Source organism: Bombina bombina, chromosome 7 (assembly GCF_027579735.1).
Source record: "Bombina bombina isolate aBomBom1 chromosome 7, aBomBom1.pri, whole genome shotgun sequence".
Lineage (NCBI taxonomy): Eukaryota > Metazoa > Chordata > Amphibia > Anura > Bombinatoridae > Bombina > Bombina bombina.
This window is the reverse complement of record NC_069505.1, coordinates 491,826,231-491,848,839: the sequence shown is the minus strand read 5'-3', so window position 1 is coordinate 491,848,839 and position 22,609 is coordinate 491,826,231. Positions and strand designations below refer to the sequence as shown.

General features: G+C 37.7%; 1 protein-coding gene across 1 annotated transcript in view; it reads right to left on the bottom strand.

Moving 5' to 3' along the window:
- Positions 1-12,690, bottom strand: part of NOP53 (NOP53 ribosome biogenesis factor) — an 18,119-nt gene extending 5,429 nt beyond the window's left edge. The window contains exons 1-8 of the mRNA XM_053721635.1: positions 12,440-12,690; positions 11,208-11,272; positions 11,037-11,118; positions 9,311-9,507; positions 8,208-8,278; positions 7,166-7,261; positions 4,811-4,915; positions 4,385-4,549 (exon numbers count right to left, since the gene is read on the bottom strand). Coding sequence (XP_053577610.1) covers positions 4,385-4,549; positions 4,811-4,915; positions 7,166-7,261; positions 8,208-8,278; positions 9,311-9,507; positions 11,037-11,118; positions 11,208-11,272; positions 12,440-12,639 — 981 coding nt within the window. The 5' untranslated portion in view covers positions 12,640-12,690. The remainder of the gene's footprint in view (positions 1-4,384; positions 4,550-4,810; positions 4,916-7,165; positions 7,262-8,207; positions 8,279-9,310; positions 9,508-11,036; positions 11,119-11,207; positions 11,273-12,439) is intronic.
- Between the last annotated feature and the right edge of the window lie 9,919 nt (positions 12,691-22,609).

The following is a 22,609-nucleotide window of genomic DNA, read 5'->3' as shown; positions in this document are numbered from 1 at the left end:
GGGAAAGGCTCATAGAGGGAGAGGTGGGTAAATGAGGGAGGGAGCTGGACACATTTTGGCTTCAAGACTAGTTTTATATAATCACACAGCATTTTGTCACTTTAATATAATAGGAAAAAAGAACAAAGCTTGTGTTAGGTTTATTTTTATAACTAAAACCAAGATTTTTTTTCACCTCGTTTTATCCTGAAGACTATTGTGTGAACACTGAAACAGCATCAAGTACCAGAAGTAGATTCCATACGCACAGACACCAGTCACCCAGGATCAGGGGGATTAAAGCTGCTACTGGCCAAGTGCCCGGCTGGCAGCGTAATTATCCAGCTGGGATTTACAGGGGATGATTCTTCAAGGGCATCACTGATTAACCGTAAGGGGAGGGGGGGCGCAAATCTGCACAAAATGTAAGGGCTGGCGGTAAATTGCCAGGATGGAGGAGATGTAGGAATTCACAGGTAGAATGCCACAAACAGCTAGCAACCTGATTGTGCAAGGGTGGGAATGAAAGACTTTAATTAGAAATGGCTAAACTTAATTAGGTAAATATAGATTTAAAAATCTTCAAAAAAGTCATAAACTTCTTGTTCACAACTCTGCAATCTATTCAAAAGGGACCCATATCAAAATTACTTCCATGATTCATATAGAGCAGCAATTTTAAACAACTTTCCAATTTACTTCCATTAATAAAATATGGAAAGTCTTTGTTTCCTACTAAGCATGTGCAAGAATTCAAAGAACACGTATATTCATTTGTGATTGGCTGACGGCTGTCACATGATACAGGGGGAGTGAAAATAAACGTAACTGAAACTTGTCAGGAAAAAAATTAAATAAATAAAAAAAAAAAGGTACTACTCATTTGAAGTTCAGACTAAGTTCTATTGCATTGTCTTTATTATGCATTAGTTTATGCAAATCTACAAAAGGGACATTAAACCCAACTTTTTTATTTCATGATTCAGCTAGAGCATGCAGTTTTAAACAATTTTCTAATTTACTTCTATTACCTAATTTGCTTAATTCTCTGGATATTAGTTGTTGAAAAGCATATCTAGATAGGCTCAGAAGCTGCAGATTGGTGGCTGCACATAGATGCGTCGTGTGATTGGCTCACCCATGTGCATTGCTATTTCTTAAACATAGAATATCTAAAGAATTACGCAAACTAGATATTAGAAGTAAATTGGAATGTTGTTTAAAATGGTATTCTCTATCTGAATAACAAAAGAAACTATTTGGGTTTAATGTCCCTTTAAGGGGATATTAATGTATTTTGTACATAAGCATATTTACAATATATAAACAGTTCCAAAATGAACCAGCACTCACTGAACCAAAAGATCAATTGACTCCCACAACAATGCAAAATCCATAAGCATAAAAAAAAATCCTTGGTTTTGTAGGCCAGGAACACACCCCTTGATATAGGTTTGCCTTATCTCCATTAATGTGGTAAATAAGGAAGATTGAGCTCTTGCACTGAGAAAAAATGAAGTACATTAAAACGTTTACTATGTATAGTTAAAGGAACATGAAAGGCAAAATGTATTATTGCATCAATGCAGAAAGTGAAAATAAATCCTAGCGTTTTACAAATGCTAGGATTTACTATTGAAACAAATAAAGAGCACTTTCATTCATATAGTATAAGATACTTCATGTAGAAAGCTCCTTTATTTGATTCAACCGGTCGCCGTTCTTAGCTGCTACAGCAGCATACGGCTAAAAATGTTTTGGCTAAGAGGCGACAGTTTTCACCTCTTAGCCAATAGCAGTGCGGTAAATCCGGCTCTCATGGGCGCCAAGTATATTTTACGGTGAATCAACGACCGATTGAATCAAATAAAGGAGCTTTCTACAAGAAGTATCTTATACGTCATGAATGAAAGTGCCCTTTATTTGTTTCAATAGTAAATCCTAGCGTTTGTAAAACGCTAGGATTTACTTTCACTTTAAAGGGACACAATCCAAATTTTTTCTTTTGCGATTCAGATAGAGAATGAACTTTCAAGCAACTTTCTAATTTACTCCTATTAGCAAATGTTCTTCATTCTCTTGGTATCTTTTCTTTATTTGAAAAGCAAGAATGTAAGTTTAGATGCCGGCCCATTTTTGGTGAACAACCTGGGTTGTTCTGATTGGTGGATAAATTCATCAATAAATAAATGCTGTCTTTTTTCAAATAAAAAGAACAAGAGAACTAAGAAAAAAAAAATAGGAGTAAATTAGAAATTTGCATGCTCTGAATCACAAAAAAAAATAAAAAAAAAGTTGGGTTCAGTATCCCTTTAAACACACATTGAAAATTTGGTCAACTATCATTCTTTATAACAGTTCTGCAATGTTAGAGTAAAATCTGGCCCGTTTTCAAACCCTCTGTGGGACCCATTAACATTGTTCAATCCTAGAGGGCAACTTGGGTTCTCTGTGTCACAGCTCTTACTGGTAACTTAGCATGCGCAATTCAGTTGTACCCGTCTCGTGCATGCGCATTATGCTGGTGACATGGACACAATCCTCTCAAAAGTCGGGATAAGGGAAAATATGGCCAAATGTAATATGGACACCCGACCATCACACCTATATGATATTGTTTGACATACTACTCCAAAACAATGGGCATTAAAAAAGGACCACTAAACAGTAGAATCAATAAATGCATAATTAGACCATACAGCAGCACTTTAGCTTGAATTTCAAATCCAATTTTTTTCAAAAAAAAAAAAAATATTGTTAGTTCAATTTTCCTTCCTGCTGTATCATGACAGCCATCAGTCAATCACAAAATACATATATGCTGCCAATTCTTGCACATGCTCAGTAGGAACTGGTGTCTCAAAGTGTAAATATAAAAAGATATTCAGCTAAAGGAAGCAATTTTTTTCCTTTTTTAACTAGTGTGTTCTAAATCATGAAAGTTTAATTTTGACTTTATTGTTCCTTTAACCACTTAAGTTCGCTCAATTGTTCAGTGACTTTCCACAAGATTGTGGACTGTGTTTGTGGGAATTTGTGCCAATTCAGCCATAAGGATATTGCGAGGTGAGGCAGAGGCTCACAATTGACATTCAAGTTCATCCCAAAGGTGTTCAATGGGGATGAAGTCAGGGCTCTGTTCAGGCCACTTTACTTGCTTCACACCACACTTGTCAAACCATTACCAAGGATGGAAAGAACCAATTCTCTAAGATATCTGAATTCCAGTGAAGGGTCATTTTAATGCTACAGGATACAAAGGGGCCAAATCCCAAACTCAGACCATTATCCCTCCTCCAGCAAACTTTACAGTAGGCGCTATGCTTTCTGGTAGGTAGTGTTCTTGCAGATTCTTCCATCAGACTGCCAGATAGTGAAGCGTAAATCGCTCTAGAGAACACGTTTCCAACGCTACAGAGCCCAATGGAGCTGTGCTTTACTCCACTCCAGCAAACACTTTGCATTATGCATGTTGTTGTGAGGCTTCTGTACAACCCATTTCATAAAGCTCCCAACAGTTATTGTGCTGATGTTGCTTCCAGAGGCAGTTTGGAATTCTCCAGTGAGCTATTCACCAGATAGAGGATTGTTACGAGCTTCAGCACTTGCCAGCTCTACTGTTAATTTTCGTGGTCTGATACTTCAATAGCTGGGCTGTGGTCAACGTTTCCACTTCATAATAGCACTTACCCCTTGACCAGGGATTAATCTAAAAGGGCAGAAATTTCACAAACTGACATCCTATGACAGTGCCAGAAGTGATGGTAAATCCTAGCATTTGTGAAACGCTAGGATTTACCAATGCAACAAATAAAAGGGGACTTTGTCTGCAGTGTTCACCACGTTGAGCGCCTCACACCGCCCACGGCAGAACGCTATTTTATTATTGAGTTGATCTTGCCCAATAGCGTGCTGGCTATTCAGCATAATGCCAGCTGGCCCGCACGGCTATCAGCAAAGAGGTGATAAAAAAAAAAAGTGGGCAGCATGAGGCCCTCAGCTAGATGAATGCTGCAGACAAAGAAACTTTCAGCATAAAGTAGTTTATACTTTATGACTGAAAGTCTCCTTTATTTGTTGCACTGGTAAATCCTAGCGTTTCAGAAACGCTAGGATTAACTATCACTTTAAAGTCACTTTCAATACAACCCAGTGTACTGACAATTTTTGTTTATGGAGACTTCATGGCTAAGAGCTGGACTTTATGCACCCGTTAGCAGTGAGTGTGGCTTAATACCTGAACTCTATTAGTAGGGGTGTCAACATAATTTTGGCCAGATACTGTATTTACACCGCAGATTCTTCTGTGCACACAGGATGACACCATCCATTAAGACCACACAGCATATGACCTCGCAGTGACTTTTTTGGTAAGCACCAAACCTAAACCTAAGCGCCCCCTCACCTGGATTTTTGCCTCCTTATCTTTCTTCCTCTGCTTCTCAGTTTTCCGCTCTCTCTGTGATGCAACAATCGCAACGTGCTCCCCAGCTGCCGTCTCCTTTTCCTCCGCAGCTTCATCCTCAGATTCCTCCACGATCCCTTCGCAGAGCTCACGCATGCGGCTTTCCTGCAAACAAAATGGCATCACAGGTTAGCAAACTACTTGTGCACAATGGTTTTTGGAGAAAACCTCTTTAATTCATAGTGGTAACACCTGTCTGTCTCGGCTAACAGATTTTAGCAACTGTTACGACATCCAGGATTTGGAACTACATTTCCCATGATATTCAGCCAGCATATAAACTGGCTGAGCATCAGGGGAAATGTAGTTCCAAAACCTCTGGAGGGCCAAGCTTGAGGATGTCTGATCTATTGCATCATGACCTACCTCTGTGGGAGCTTCGGCAGCAGTGGGTAAGCTAAGCTGCCTGTCTACTCTCTCTTCTTCTTTCACCTTCTTTAGCTCCTCCTCATGAGCGCGCAGGAGAAGTGCCTGTTGAAAACAAGGTAATGTGAGACAACCGCACCTCTGGAGGAATGTCGCTCCTTAGAATAAAGGGACACTCAAGTCAAAATTAAACTTTATGATTCAGATACAGCAGCAATTTTAAACAACTTTCCAATTTACTTCCATTAACAAAATGTGCACAGTCTTTATATTTACACTTTTTAAAAACACCAAATCCTACTGAGCATGTGCAATAATTCACAACATATAGTTACATGCATTTGTGATTGGCGGATGGCCGTCACATGATACAGGGGGAGTGGAAAGACATAACTTTGCAATTTATTTAACAAAAATCTACTACTCATTTGAAGTTCAGACTGAGTGCTATTGCATTGTCTTCTTATCATGCATTTGTTGATTATGCAAATCTACTGTATTAACTGATCTTTTAAAGGGACAGTACACTGTAAAATGGTTTTGATATGAATGTATTTTAAATGACTTGTTATCCCAGCTGCAGAGTATAAAATGTATGAGGAATTGCATTTCCAAGTTTATTTGTGTATATGAAATAGCTGGTTTTGAGGTTTTAAACCACAGCCTATTACAATGGGTTGAGCTTCCGGTAATATCAGATCTCATTATGTTATCACTTTGTGTACACACACTTGCTTCCTTATATTATATTTGTCTAGAAAACCAAAGCTCAATACTTAGAGAGAACAATGGAATATGATGTTATTACTTAAAGGGACAGTCAACTCAAAATGTTGTATTGTTTTTAAAAAAAAAAAAAAAAAAAAAAAAAAAAATGATAATCCCTTTATTTCCCATATTAATATACTTTTTACCTCTGATTACCTTGTTTCTAAGCATCTTCTGACGGCCCCCTGATCACATGACTATTATCTATTGACTTGCATTTAAGCCAATTAGTGCTGTGTTAGAATCCACGGGTATCAGCACAATGTTATCTATATGGCTCACATGAACTAGCACCCCCCTGACGTGAAAAGCAAATACAAAGCATGTGATCATGGGGCTGTCTTTAGGGACTGAAACAGAAATTTAGAGGTTTAAAAGGTTATAAAGTATATTAATATAACAATGTTGGTTGTGCAAAACTGGGGAATGGTCAGTAAAAGGCATTAACTATCTTTTTAAACTAACAATTTTTGTGTTGACTGTCCCTTTAACTATCCTGCACCCCACTGGGATTGTCATTTATTCTGCTGGCTGTGTTTACTTAGGCTATTCAATAGATGAGACTCTAGTATCAAAACTTTCAGTATAGGTTGGGAAACCACAAGCTAAATAAGTTTTTTGCTAATTAGTGCGGTGTCCTGCATCTATTATAGCACACATGAATTAGTGTCTTGTTGTGAAAATTCTTTTCAACGTACTTGTGTTAACCCCCCCCCAATCAAACCCCATATTGGTTCTAAAAAAACAAAAATCATGCACAGGACAGAGCAGCTTTTGTGTGTCAAGTAAAGCCGTTTAAAGGGACATGAAACCCAAACATTCGCTCACGATTCATATAGAACATAGAATTTTAGCCAACTTTTCCAATTTACTCCAATCAACTTTGCTTCATTTTGTTGTAAGGAGCAGCAATGTCCTACTGGAAGCTAGATGAGCACATGAGGTGAGCGAATGAGAAGTCCAGCCACAATAAGCAGCTAGCTCCCAGTAAGGCATTGTGCCTTTTCAAAAAAGGATACCAATCAAATTAGATCATAGAAGTAAATTCAAAAGGTTTTAAAATCATATTCTCTACCTGAATTAAGAAAGAAAACCACAAATAAAACAATTCCATGCTCTGGTTTACACATAGCACTACTGACCCGGCAAGTCTGTGTGTTTAACCCTAGAGGACACACTGGTGACTATCACTAGCTGCAGCCGATTGTCTTACTGGCCATGTTTTCTCAGCACCACCAGTTCTCTGCAGCTCCTGAGCAGTGCATAAACTATGAGTAACCCATTTGCAGACGTTAGGAAGTTTTATGCCGTCCTAACTGCGCTGGGCTTTATGCTAAATGGGATCTTGGTCCAGAGGGTGTGCCTAGCATTATAGTGACACCGCCCCCCTGACCCGATCCCATCATTGAAATCTTGCGATCGCATGATTTTAATTCGTTTACATTGGAACGTTGTTCCGATGTAGACAAATTAGCCCGGTCATCAAAGGGTTAAACAGACTTGCAAAGTCCAAAAAAAAAAAAAATTAGCGTCCCTTTAAAGCACTCCATGAGATAAATGTTACACATCACTGCTGTCAAGACATACCTGGTGGGACTCAAACGTAGGGTTGTAAGATGTGCCAGAGCCAGAGACCTCAACAGCTGGAAGTGGTGAAGGCTTGGCGTTGAGTCTGTCTGGTCGCTAAGAGAAAAATGTAATTGTCAGAACAAAGTCAGTGCTAGTTAGGCTAATAAATTCATTACAGCCTACAATTAATTTACATTTTATGATCTCCCTACATAATATGGAGTGATGTTTGGTTACTGTTGAGAAAACTGGCTGCTGGTAAGGTTGAGATTTACCTTGTTCCTTTAAATACAAAGGTGAAAACAAGCGTGCGGCCCTAACAATGACAACAGCACACAAAACGGTTATATGAACATGGGGAAAATTTTATCATACAAAAATTTGAAGCTTGGACAGGTTCCCTGTGTGGGAATATTGTCCACATGGACCTTATTAAATGAAGGTACAGTATGTGATAGCTGAATAACTAAGGAAAACAATACCCTGCTACTTTGCTTCAACATAAAGAGAAGGTTAAAGGGATACTAAACCCTAATTTCTTTCAGGATTCAGATAGAAAGTTTCTTAAAATTACTGCTCTAATTCACGATTATAACATTTTCTTAGTTCTCTTGGTATCTTTATTTGAAAAGCAGAAATGTAAGCTTAAGAGTCGGCCCCATTTTAGGTTCAGCACCCAGGCACCACTTGATTTGTGGCTAAATTTAGCCACCAATCAGCAAACGCTATCCAGGGTGCTTAACGAAAAATGGGCCTGCTCCTAAGCTTACAGTCCTGCTTTTCAAATAAAGATACCAAGAGAACAAATAGGAGTAAATTAGAAAGTTGCTGCTCTATCTGAATTAAAAAAAAAAAAAAAAAAAAAAGTGGGTTTAGTATCCCTTTAAAAGGTAATATTGATATTACTACCAAAACTAAATTGAACAGAACACAAAACAGAAAGTAGTAGCCACACAGGTAAACCTTTAAGTTGGGGTGGTAATACATACAATAAAGAATAGTAACAAATCCATGCTCTCATCGCTGTAGCTTTAAACATTTTAAAGAGACACAGCTATACCTTGACCATGCCTTTCCTGGTCTGCTGCAGATACCAGCTGTCCTTTCCCTCAAGAGGGGCATCCAGAGGATCTATGGTGAAGAGAGATATAGATGTCAGAAAAAAAAACAGACTTGCTGGTGCTTATAAGCAAATTCAGGATGTGCTGCCACCTGGTGCTCAGCAGCTGCTTCTATAAAACTAAAACTGGCACTTTCCAGTTACAGATTCTGGAATGTGAAAAGCAGTCTAAGAAAGGGTGCGCTAAAGAGGAGACCAGCAATTCCTTGTTTATTTAGAGCTGACTTGGGCAATGCTATTTCATATAAGATGCACCAAAAGGCAAACAGAAGTGGACCTATTGACGACAAAGAACGGTCATATTGTAATATTCCTCTCTGAATGTTTGAGGTTGAGAGCGCTATGCCTATGTCTGAATAAAACTAACCTGATATTCCAGTGTTTCTTCTGTCTGCTTAGCACCTAAAACCCTGTATCAAATAACAGTCTGATAGAACTTAAAGGGACACAAGCCCAAAACAAGCTCTCATTCAGATAGGGCATGTAATTTTAAACAATTTTCCAATTTACTTCTATAGCCAATTTTGCTTTGTTCTCTTGGAATTCTTAGATGAAAGCTAAATCTAGGAGGTTCATATGCTAATTTATAAGCCCTTGAAGGCCGCTTCTTAGCTCAGGGCATTTTGACAGTTTTTCACCACTAGAGAGTGTTAGTTCATGTGTTTCATATAGATAGCACTGTGCTCACGCACGTGGAGTTCCTAGGAGCCAGCACTGATTGGCTAAAATGCAAGTCTGTCAAAAGAACTGAAATAAGGGAGCAGTTTGCAGAGGCTTAGATACAAGGTAATCACAGAGGTAAAACGTATTAATATAACAGTTTGTTATGCAAAGCTAGGGAGTGGGTAATTAAGGGATTATCCATCTTTTAAAAGAATATTCTGGTGTAGACTGTCCCTTTAATATTGGAACTTTAGTCTGATGCAAAAAAAAAAAAACAAACAAAAAAAACCCTCAGACCCGCACTGGCTGCAGATTGAACAAGCACAGTTATGGTAATCACACCCCCAGAAATATTACCCTGCTGTAATGTGCTCCCTTACTATTGTCAGCCCAGAGATTGTAAAAGCCCCGGCCTGGGTTATTGTTGGCCTCTGCTTTGCACTTCTCATTTTTATTCCGCAACCGTGCTTGAAGAAGCCGTTCTTTCCGAGAAAATATTCCTCTCTTTTCCAGTTTATCTTGACTCTCTTTCTTCCTTTTCAGCTTTTGACCATTAGGAACCTGATGTGAGGAAATGCTGGAGGAATGGAAGCAAAAACTGAATTAAAAGGGACAGTCTAATCCAAAACAAACTTTCATGATTCAGATAGGGCATGTAATTTTAAACAATTTTCCAATTTACTTTTATCACCAATTCTGCTTTGTTCTCTTGGTATTCTTGGTTGAAAGCTAAACCTAGGAGGTTAATATGCTAATTTCTTAGACCTTGAAGACCGCCTCTTAAGAATGCATTTTAACAGGTTTTTCACCACTAGAGGGTGTTAGTTCATGTATTTCATATACTGTAGATAACACTGTGCTCATACACATGAAGTTACCTGGGAGCTATCACTTATTGGCTAAACTGCAAGTCTGTCAAAAGAACTGAAATAAAGGGGCAGTTTGCAGAGGCTTAGATACAAGGTAATCACAGAGGTAATATATATATATATATATATAAAAAAAACTGTGTTGGTTATGCAAAACTGGGGAATGGGTAAAAAAGGTATTATCTATCTTTTAAAACAATAACAATTCTGGTGTAGCCTGTCCCTTTAAGATGAGCTGGAGGGGGACAAAACTCTGGACTATATTTGAAGAAATATGGCAGTGCAACACCGCTGCAAAACAGTGCTAGGCAGATAATGACCAATCCTATTAGGCATTAAAAAGGGAAACCCCCAAAAATTTGTCTTACGATTAAGATAGCATACAATTTTAAACAACTTTCCAATTTACTTTCTATTATACAATGTCTTGGTTTTCTTTGTATCATTTGTTGAAAATTAGGGAAGTAAGCTCAGGAACGTGCATGTGTGTGCAGCATAATGTCTGCTGTTTTGCGAGATTATAAATTAAGAGCGTTCGATGGCAGTACTTTTTCATGCTATGTAGTTCTTAAGCTATGTGCACGCTACCTATCTAAATAATGAATATCATGAGAATGAAGCAAATTTAAAAAAAAAGGGACAGAGTTTTTGGTTTTATTCCCTTTATTAAAATGGACATTGTACACCAGATTTTTCTTTGCATAAATGTTTTGTAGATTATTCATTTATATAGCCCACCTGGGTGTGTTTTTGTAAAAAGATATAGTTTTGCTTATTTTTAAATAACATTGTGCTGATTTTCAGACTCCTAACCAAGCCCAAAAGTTTTAGATGTATACAGACTTCAGATTGCGTCTGTTTATATAATGGGTCTTTTCATAAGCAGGGGAGGGTCTGCTCTCTGCTCCTTTCAGTGGGTGTCCCAGGCTAATCTCAACAGTGCTAAACTGGGAGCTTTTAAGTTTTTAAAAAGGTTTTATACTGGATTTTCATATCAGTATCTGTGTATATTCTTTATAGTAGTGAATTACAAGCAATTAATTAAAAAAAAAAATGGTGTATACTGTCCCTTTAAGCATCTAACCTACCAACAGTGAGAAAATCTTCCATGAATTACATTGCTATTATACTAGTTTAGAAGTATGCTTTCCACCTGATTAAACAAATAAAACTAAGTCTTATATTGATGCATAAAGACAGGGGAACAAGCAAAAGCATTTGTCTTGTCGATACTCACTCTTTGGGGGCAGGAACCTTGGAATCTGGTTGAAGGATAAGGTCTATCCTCAGGGGCTTTTTCTTTTTGTTTACCCGATAATCTGGATGAAAAAAAAAATAAAAAAAAATTAAGGAATAGAATTCAAGAGTTTCAGAGGACTATTGTGCAAAATTAACATGAAATATTTACCTTTCACTTCGTTACCAGTATCCACAAAAAACAAGCTGGTATCTTCTTTTTCGGAGAGCAGCCCCCTGAAAAAAAAACACAGGATGGATTAAATTAATCATAGATCACTTAGAATTTGTTTTATTCCGGGCCTCACCCTTCTAGGGATAGGCAGAACGTCTAATGAAGACAACTATGCAACCCTCAACCATGTCCTCTGCTGACTGATAGCCATGTGGGCCCCCTAAACAGAGACTTCACATAGACTAAACATCCACAATACTCACTAAGGCCACACTTTACCTCCAGGATTCCAATACCCCAGTCTCCACCTTTGTTCCCAAGGAATTAGTCTCAACTTAACCATTAGGTTACCTCAACATTTTACTCAGGAACTTTGACCACTGAAAGCAGGCCTTCGGTTTTCCTCCAGAAAGTCCAACCCTATCTCCCAGTTAAGCATCCTTTAGCCAAAACATCCCTTACACATAATTTAAGCCCAAACACCCACCTGCTTGCCACTTCCTGGATGGATCATACACCCCTCAGTACAACTTACATCAACTCAAGTACACCTCTCTGGTCCATGCATCCCTTAGTCCACCATCCCTCGCTCATACTCTCCCTCAGATCCCCCATCTCCTACCCAGTCCATGCTCCCTCACTTAGTTCCATCATTTCTAGTATAGGTTGCCCCTGGTCCTTCTGCTCTGATGAATCCTCTCACCCCAATCCACCATCGATGGTCGATGTTGCCCTCAGTCCCCACTACCAGACCTAGACTCCTCTCAATCCACAATCTCTGGTTCATCTTACCTTCAGCCCCCCTCACTGACACTCAATCCATCCTCCCACATACCCAGTCCATTATCTCTGTTCCATGTTCCCCTCGGTCCTAACTTACTGAAGCAACCCCCCTGCCATGTTTCTTGTGTGGGTAAAATCTACCCTCCCTCAACCTCAGTACACCATCTCTGGTTAATGTTCCCTCGATTCAACGTCCCCCGACCCCCAATCCAAAATCTTTAGTCCATATTCCGCACAGATCACCCTCTTTAACCAACCTTTAGGTGGACTTGTTAGAGAGGGGGGCCATGATAACGCCGCTTTTTCCTTGATAAGTCAAGACTTCCCTCAGTCCCAGCTCCCTAATCACCCCAAGTCCTCCTGCCAATACCAGACTATCCCTCACACATCGAGAGACCCAGCTTTCATTTCTCCTTTAATCATGTGTCTGAATCTCTCCCTCTCACCCCGTGGTTCTCTCTTGCAGTCTGACATCGTCTAAGAATTCTTCTACGTCTTTAACGTCGCTGTGGCGGCTCCAGTTTTTCTTTTTGTTCTTGTTCACCCGCTTCCTTTTCTTATCCTCTTTTTTTCGCCCACATTTGGACCCAGAGCCGAAGGCCAGAAAGTCTTGGGCCTGCACGCCACCTCTCCCGGGGGCAACCATCTTGAAAAAGGGAAGATGGAAAGGGTTCCTGCTTCACGCCATCTGTTATAATGAAACCAGGAAGCTGCTAGAATCAGCTGATATGACTACCGGAAGTGTAGTACTTTACCACGTTGTGTTGTAATAGATACGCCATCTTTATACAGTAAATAAACGGAAATAACTACAAATCCCAAGTATTGCAATCCGGAAGTACTTTACTGAAGCCATATTACTACAGGAAAGGACGGGAAGTTCATTTTAAATCAGCCTTCCTTTGAGTTAAATATTTGCTACTACACATACAGTTATGGAATAAGATTTGCTGTACAAAAGGCAAGTCTCAGAGTTTAAACAATTCATATATAGAAAACAAACAAGAACGCTGATTTATACAACACACAATAATAGGCCACCTTAGTATCAATGGGGGGGATTCAGCAAGTTCCTAAAATGTATAAAGTGTAAAGGTTTTGTATTAGAGAACCTGTTGTATATGTCACAATCTCACTACTGATTAGTATATAATTATTTGCCTTTTACAGGGTGATCGTAAATATATCGGAGTAGACTACCAGCAGGGGTAGTACTGTACTGATTTTTAACTCTGCAGGTGGTCTACTCCATATATTTACAGCCACTTTGTAAAATATCATTAAAGTGATAGTAAATCCTAGCATTTACCAGTGCTACAAATAAAGGAGATTTTCAGTGCTGAAAGTTCCTTTATTTGCCTGCAGCGTTCGCTGCGCAGAACGCTGTTTTATTAAAGGGATACTAAACCCAATTTTTTTTCTTTCATGATTCAGATAGAGCATGAGATTTTAAGCACCTTTCTAATTTACTCCTATTATCAATTTTTCTTTGTTCTCATGCTATCTTGATTTGAAAAAGCAGTACTGTAAGCTTTAGAGCCAGACCATTTTTTGTTCAGCACATGGTTAGCACTTGCTGATTTGTGGCTAAATGTAGCAAACCAATCAGCAGCTCTACCAAGGTGCTGAACTAAAAAATGGTCCGGCTCCTAACCTTTTATTACTGCTTTTTCAAATCAAGATAACATGAGAACAAAGAAAAATTGATAATAGGAGTAAATTAGAAAGTTGCTTAAAATTGCATGCTCTATCTGAATCATGAAAGAAAAAATGAGGGGTTAGTATCCCTTTAATGAAGTGACTTTAGCCAATAGCATGCTAGCTATCTGGCATAATGTCAGCTGGCCCGCATGGCTGTTGGGTGGAAATGTCACCTCATTGAAAAAAATGGCGTTCTGCCGCGGGAGGCCTGAGGTGCTCAGCGTGGCATACGCTATTTGTAGCACTGGTAAATCCTAACGTTTCAAAAACAAATACCATCACTTTAATTATATTTTAATAAGTAGTGGTGAATATATGGAGTAGACTACCAGCAGGGGTGGTACAGATTTAACCTTTAAAATGAATTTTGTTACAGGGAGATCGTAAATATATGAAGTACACTACCAGCAGGGGTAGGACTGATTTAGCCCTTAATATTTTACACAGTGATAGTAAATATATGGGGAGTAGACAACCTTCATAGGTGGTACTGAAAATCTTTTGCACTTCAGACAGAGCATACCATACCATTTTTACAAAAAAATTGCTGCCATTGTTCTGTCGATAACTCCAATTCATCAAGAACTCCAATATGACGTCACTTCCGGCTGCAGATTACACTAATTGCCTCCATTGCGCATGCGAGCGCGCACCCGAGATTATTCATCTGAAAAGAGGCGTACCCTTGAGGAGAACTCATCAAATTCTCCAATAAAAGCCATTGCGCATGCGTATTTTTTTATGAGGCAAAAAATCCAGACCCTTGAGAAGAACTTATCGAGTGCTACAAGAACTGCTGTTGCGCATGCGTGCATTACGTGTAAACACCAGGCCCATCTGTGTTCAATAGCTTTACCCTCAGGCCGAGATACGTTTTAAGAAATAAGCAATAACTGATAATAAATATTATGTGTGCTCAGCGGTTTCAAAGCTGAATATTGTGACAAGCAAAAACTTATCTCGGCCTGAGAATAAAGCTATTGAACACAGACGGGCCCGGTGTTTACACGTAATGCGCACATGCGCAACAGCAGTTCTTGTAGCACTTGATAAGTTCTTCTCAAGGGTCTGTTTTTTTGCCTCATAAAAAATACGCATGCGCATTGGCTTTTATTGGAGAAGTCGATGAGTTCTCCCCAAGGGTACACCTCTTTTTAAAAGAATAATCTCGGGTGCGCGCTCGCATGCACAATAGAGGCAATTAGTGTAATCTGCAGCCGGAAGTGACGTCATATTGGAGTTCTCGATGAATTGGAGTTATCGACAGAACACCATTTATAGTGCTGCAGACACATGCACACTCCTGAGCTCATCTCCCACCTTTTCAACTAAAGAGAACAAAGAAAATTTGATAAATAGAATCATGAAAGAAAATATTTGGGTTTATATCCCTTTAACCCTAATATTTTATAGAATGATGGTAAATATATTGAGTATACTACCAGCAGGGGTGGTACTAATTTTATTTTGCAGAGTGATCAAAAGTACACTTCAAGCGGGATAGTACTGATTAAACCCTATTAGCAAGCTCATTGCGCTAATTTAAAGGTAGTCCAGTCAAAAGTAAACTGTCATGATTCAGAACAATTTTAAACAACTTTCCAATTTACTTTTATCATCAAATTTGCTTTGTTCTTTTGGTTTTCTTTGTTGAAAGCTAAACCTAGGTAGGCTCATATGCTAATTTCTAAGCCCTTGAAGGCTTCTTTTTATCTCAGTGCATTTGACAGTTCTTCAGTTACAGCACCAGTTAATTTGTGCCTTATAGATAACATTGTGCTCACGCCTGGAGAGTTACTTATGAGAGGGCACTGATTGGCTTAAATGCAAGTTTGCAAATAGAACTGAGATAAGGGGGAAGTCTGCAGAGGCTTAGATACAAGGTAATCACAGAGGTAAAAAGTATATTAATATAACTGTTGGTTATGCAAAACTGGGGAATGGGTAATAAAGGGATTATCTATCTTTTTAAAAAAAAAAAAATTCTGGTGTAGACTGTCCCTTTAACAAAGTGGTGTTGCATTAAAGCAAAGTCCAAAATACCGCTGTAAAATGTAGTGCTTTTTCAGACCTGAACTTAAGCTCTCGAGTGATATCCAACATGAATTTTACTGCGTCCTACCATAGAAGTCTACATGCAGATGTTAGCGCACCCTAGACTTATCCTAAAACACTAGCAGCACTACATCACTATGTGTTTAACCTCTGCAAAGTGGTTGAACACATAAACCACTGCTCGGGGAACCACAGAGCACTGCTCGGCTACCATTGATGATTGGGTCAGTGGGTGTATCCGCTCAGGATCGGCAGTACTCTGCGGCTCCCGAGGTACTTTAACTATGTGTTTACCTCTTTTTGCAGGGAGGGGTTAACACATATCATTTCAGCGTCACTGTGTTAAAATAACAAAATTACAGCAAGTAATTTACTACTATAATAGCCTTTTAATTAAATTTTTTTATAAATAAAATGTTAAAGGGCATAACACATTTTTTTCTCTCATGATTCAGATAGATCATGTGATTTGTTTTGTTCTCTTGATATCCTTTGTTGAAAGGGATACCTAGGTAGGCTCAGGAGCTGCTGATTGGTGGCTGCACATTTATACCTCATGTTATTGGCTCACCCAATGCATTCAGCTACCTCCCAGTAGTGCCACGCTGCTTCTTCAACAAAGGATACCAAGAGAATTAAAGTGAATGTAAATTTTAAGCTTTTTAATCTACACTACCAATTCTCAATAAACTTCTCATTGAAACCGCAATGTTTTTATTCATAAAAATTATTTTTGTCATATTATAATTTATATAAGAACTTATCTCCGTTTTGAAGGATAACTCCTCCCATCCTGGACTTCCTGTATTAAGACAACATTGCATATAGAGCTGTCCCGCCTGCTCTATTACGTAGTCCTGAAACCCCCTTCACAATGAGAACTCCATTTGCGCATGCGTTTTAAATCAATGTCTAATATGCGCATGCGTTCCCTGATCCATTGAGAATCGTTATCCGCAAAGAAAATTACATTGCGCATGCGTGGCAAAATTTTTATTGCGATCTCATTGCTTGTCAATCACGAATCTGCAGGGAACGCATGCGCAGTTACATCGCGTGACGTAGAAAAAAAGGGGCTGGACGCCACAGGGTGCAATCGATTATTTGTTTAAGGAACGGTCAATCACCTGAGAAATGCGGGACAAGATGGCGGGCGGAGGAATAAAGTAAGAATAATATCGATAAATACCTTTATATTTGTATTTGTTATGCATTTATAAAAAAATTATGAATTAAACTAGCCTTTATTTTGCGAAATTCACAACATGAGGATGAGAGGTGACGGTGAGTTTACATTCACTTTAAGCAAATTGGAAAGTTGTTTAAAATGGTATTCTCTATCTGAATCATAAAAGAAGAAAAAAAGTGGGTTTCTTGTCCCTTTAAGACGGTAAACAATAATCTGGATGACTTTAGAGCTATCTCCCCATTTTGTGCAGACATTCTCTAGTACAATACACTCCCATCTTGACTTGCTTGCCATACTGCTAACTCTACTACTATTATTATTATAATTTATTTGTATAGCGCCACCACATTCTGTAGCGCGGAGTACAGAGATAAGGGTATACAATGAAAAGATTTGTGATAGGATACAAATAAATAGTAGACTAAACAAATCTATTACAGAAGGTAGAGGGCCCCCGCTCCGGAGAGCTTACAGTTTGCAGGCTGAGGGTGCAGTGGCATAAGGTTTGGGGTAGCGTGTCACATGGATTGTAGTTGCGGAAAGGAGTAATGTCAGTTCAAGAATTATTTTGGAGTAGGATGAAAAACAGGATAGATGGTGAGTCCCTTTTAATCATGGGACACAGAGAAAGCGTTTAATAGGTTTGAGGGGCGGTTAGTAGTGGTGCGTAAGAATGTCAAATTCATTAGGTTTTCCGAAAGATTCTACTTAAAGGGATAGTCTAGACCCAATACATCATTTTGATTACTTATTGTAACACACCAGAGAAACATCCTGCAACTGGTCCCACATTTATAATCTTGTAAAGTAGTATGTGAAATATTTAAAGATTCATCGTTTGTTCGGAGCCAAAAATGGTCGCCAATCACGATCAACTAGTGAATACGTTTTCCTACTCTTACTAGCAGATTCGTGCATGTGTTATTTGAAATAGCTAACTGAAAAATATTAAATGTGCTAATAAAATCTACAAGAAGCTGTGGGCGGAGCTTGGTGGCCATTTTCAGTTGCTAACAAACAATTATTTAAACGTTTCATGTACTTCTTACAGCTTATAGATGTGGAACCTGTTGCAAGATGGTTGTCTGGTATCTAACAATAAGAAAGAAGTATTGGGTCTAGACTCTCCTTTTAAAGGGACAAAGTACTGTAAAATAGGTTTCCAATGACTTGTTATACCAGCTGCAGAGTTTAAATGTATAGGAAATGGTTTGTTTAGGTTTATTTTTGTATGTAAAATAGCTGTTTCTGATAAATGAAACCACAACCCAATAAGATGGGCTGAACTTTTTGGGAGAGCAGATCTACTTGTCTAAATATTTACACAAACTCTTATTTGTCATTGTTTATTTAATAATTAAATATATATTTTAGTACTTCTCAATCACACACCACACTGGGAGGGGCATGATTTCATATAAAACTTGTTCTTTCATAGCTTTTCGATAACCATTACTTAAAGCACTGACGTTGTCAGTGGTGGATAAAACAGGCAACATCAGCTGTTTCAAATGTCAAAATAAAGGTAAATTATATATTTTTAAACAATTTAATACACTCTAGCAGGTAAAATAGATAATTGGGAACACATTAAAGCAGAGAAACAAATTACAGTACACTATTAGTTACACTTTTAGTAGATGATCCATGTTTTGCGCCCTCAAATTATTTTTTTGTAATGCAACCAGATGAAAAAGTAAGTGTGTTACTATCAATATAAAAAATATTGGTAGAACAGGAAGTTGCCCCCAGATCAGGGTCACCGGAACCACTCAGATGATATACAGTTACGTCACCTTTTGCTTTAGATAAGATCAGTCTGTCCACCTTTCTCCCTAGATTAGATCCATTTCTTCACCCCAAATCAGATCCACCTGTCCTTTCCCAAACAGACCCATAGATATCTCCTTCCCAGATCAAGCACATATGCCCCACCCCCACCAATTTAATAGAATTGTTCCTTCAAGTCAGACTCACCTGTTCCTCAAACCAGACCAGACACTGGTTTTGCTCGCTTTTGCAATGCACGTTTTCGATGTCTTGCCTCAATAACATTCTATTTTGAAGCTTTTTAACCTCTTAAGGACATATGACGGAATTTTTCCGTCATAAAACAATTGAGCAAACTGAAAGCTGTGTCCTTAAAGGGTTAAAAAAGATTAATACATTTGGCTTTTTTGTTCAAAACAATTTGCCTTTGTAATTTAACTTTCATCTCCCTTCTCATACAGAGCTTAAAGGGACACTGAACCCAAATTTTTTATTTTGTGATTCAGATAGAGCATGCAATTTTTAGCAACTTTCTAATTTACTCCTATTATCAATTTTTCTACGTTCTCCCTATCTTTATTTGAAAAAGAAGACATCTAAGCTAAGAAGCCAGACAATTTTTGGTTTACAACACTGAACAGCACTTATTTATTGGTGGGTGAATTTATCCACCAATCAGCAAGAACAACCCAGGTTGTTCACCAAAAAAGGGCCGGTATCTAAACTTACATTCTTGCTTTTCAAATAAAGATACCAAAAGAATGAAGAACATTTGATAATAGGAGTAAATTAGAAAGTTGCTTAAAATTGCATGCTCTATCTGAATCATGAAAGAAAAAAATTGGGTTCAGTGTCCCTTTAATTTTGAGTGAACATTTCATTACTCTATAAGTTCGATCAGAAGTATTGGATGAAATAGAGAGACCTAGTTCACCAAACAGAGCTGTGGTAGGATTTTAAAATTACTTCTCACCATTTTTTTTTAAATGGTTTAGAAAGATGACAACTTGGTAACCAAATGTCTTTGCTTCAAAGAGGTTTAAATGAATCAATAAATAGTTAGACATTTGTTTTTCATTTCAAAGACATATAAACGTATTTGAACTAATTTTGTCTAAAAATTCATTCATTTAGTTTCCCAATTTATTAAATGAAAAAAAAAAACGAAATGAACTGATGAACTAATTTTTGTATTAATTCATTAATTTAAATACATGAATAAAGAAAACAAATAGGTGCTACTGATTTAACCCTTAAAGGGACACGAAACCCCCAATTTTTAGACAGAATACAATTTAAAAAAAGTTTCACATTTACATCTATTATCAAATTTTCTTCATTCTCTTGTTATTCTTTGTTGAAGCGATATCTAGATAGGTATCGTGCATGTCTGAAGCACTACACGACAGGAAATAGTGCTGCCATCTAGTGCTCTTGTTAATGTATAACATTATTATAAAACTGCTGCAATTTAGTGCTCTTGCTAATGTATAACATTGTTATAAAACTGCTGCCATCTAGTGCTCTTGCTAATGTATAACATTGTTATAAAACTGCTGCCCTCTAGTGCTCCTGCTAATGTATAACATTGTTATAAAACTGCTGCCATCTAGTGCTCTTGCTAATGTATAACATTGTTATATAACTGCTGACATCTTGTGCTCTTGCTAATGCATAACATTGTTATATAACTGCTGCCATCTAGTGCTCTTGCTAATGTATAACATTATTATAAAACTGCTGCCATCTAGTGCTCTTGCTAATATATAACATTGTTATAAAGCTGCTGCCATCTAGTGCTCTTACTAATGTATACCATTGTTATAAAACTGCTGCCATCTAGTGCTCTTGCTAATGTATAACATTATTATAAAACTGCTGCCATCTAGTGCTCTTGCTAATATATAACATTGTTATAAAGCTGCTGCCATCTAGTGCTCTTACTAATGTATACCATTGTTATAAAACTGCTGCCATCTAGTGCTCTTGCTAATGTATAACATTATTATAAAACTGCTGCCATCTAGTGCTCTTGCTAATGTATAACATTATTATAAAACTGCTGCCATCTAGTGCTCTTGCTAATGTATAACATTATTATAAAACTGCTGCGATCTAGTGCTCTTGTTAATGTATAACACTGTTATAAAACTGCTGCCATCTAGTGCTCTTGTTAATGTATAACATTATTATAAAACTGCTGCCATCTTGTGCTCTTGCTAATGTATAACATTGTTATAAAACTGCTGCCATCTAGTGCTCTTGCTAATGTATAACATTGTTATAAAACTGCTGCCATCTAGTGCTCTTGCTAATGTATAACATTATTATAAAACTGCTGCTATTTAGTGCTCTTGCTAATGTATAACATTGTTATAAAACTGCTGCCATCTAGTGCTCTTGCTAATGTATAACATTGTTATAAAACTGCTGCCATCTAGTGCTCTTGCTAATGTATAAAGTTATTATATAACTGCTGCCATCTAGTGCTCTTGCTAATGTATAACACTGTTATAAAACCGCTGCCATCTAGTGCTCTTGCTAATGTATAACATTGTTATAAAACTGCTGCCATCTAGTGCTCTTGCTAATGTATAACATTATTATAAAACTGCTACCATCTAGTGCTCTTGCTAATGTATAACATTGTTATAAAACTGCTGCCATCTAGTGCTCCTGCTAATGTATAACATTGTTACAAAACTGCTGCCATCTAGTGCTCTTGCTAATGTATAACACTGTTATAAAACTGCTGCCATCTAGTGCTCTTGCTAATGTATAACATTGTTATAAAACTGCTGCCATCTAGTGCTCCTGCTAATGTATAACATTATTACAAAACTGCTGCCATCTAGTGCTCTTGCTAATGTATAACACTGTTATAAAACTGCTGCCATCTAGTGCTCTTGCTAATGTATAACATTGTTATAAAACTGCTGTCATCTAGTGCTCTTGCTAATGTATAACATTGTTATAAAACTGCTACCATCTAGTGCTCTTGCTAATGTATAACATTGTTATAAAACTGCTACCATCTAGTGCTCTTGCTAATGTATAACATTGTTATAAAACTGCTGCCATCTAGTGCTCTTGCTAACGTATAACATTGTTATAAAACTGCTGCCATCTAGTGCTCTTGCTAATGTATAACATTGTTATAAAACTGCTGCCATCTAGTGCTCTTGCTGATGTATAACATTGTTATAAAACTGCTGCCATCTAGTGCTCCTGCTAATGTATAACATTGTTATAAAACTGCTGCCATCTAGTGCTCTTGCTAACGTATAACATTGTTATAAAACTGCTGTCATCTAGTGCTCTTGCTAACGTATAACATTGTTATAAAACTGCTGCCATCTAGTGCTCTTGCTAATGTATAACATTGTTATAAAACTGCTGCCATCTAGTGCTCTTGCTAATGTATAACATTATTATAAAACTGCTGCCATCTAGTGCTCTTGCTAATGTATAACATTGTTATAAAACTGCTGCCATCTAGTGCTCTTGCTAATGTATAACATTGTTATAAAACTGCTGCCATCTAGTGCTCTTGCTAATGTATAACATTGTTATAAAACTGCTGCCATCTAGTGCTCTTGCTAATGTATAACATTGTTATAAAACTGCTGCCATCTAGTGCTCTTGCTAATGTATGACATTGTTATAAAACTGCTGCCATCTAGTGTTCTTGCTAATGTATAACATTGTTATAAAACTGCTGCCATCTAGTGCTCTTGCTAACGTATAACATTGTTATAAAACTGCTGCCATCTAGTGCTCTTGCTAATGTATAACATTGTTATAAAACTGCTGCCATCTAGTGCTCTTGCTGATGTATAACATTATTATAAAACTGCTGCCATCTAGTGCTCCTGCTAATGTATAACATTGTTATAAAACT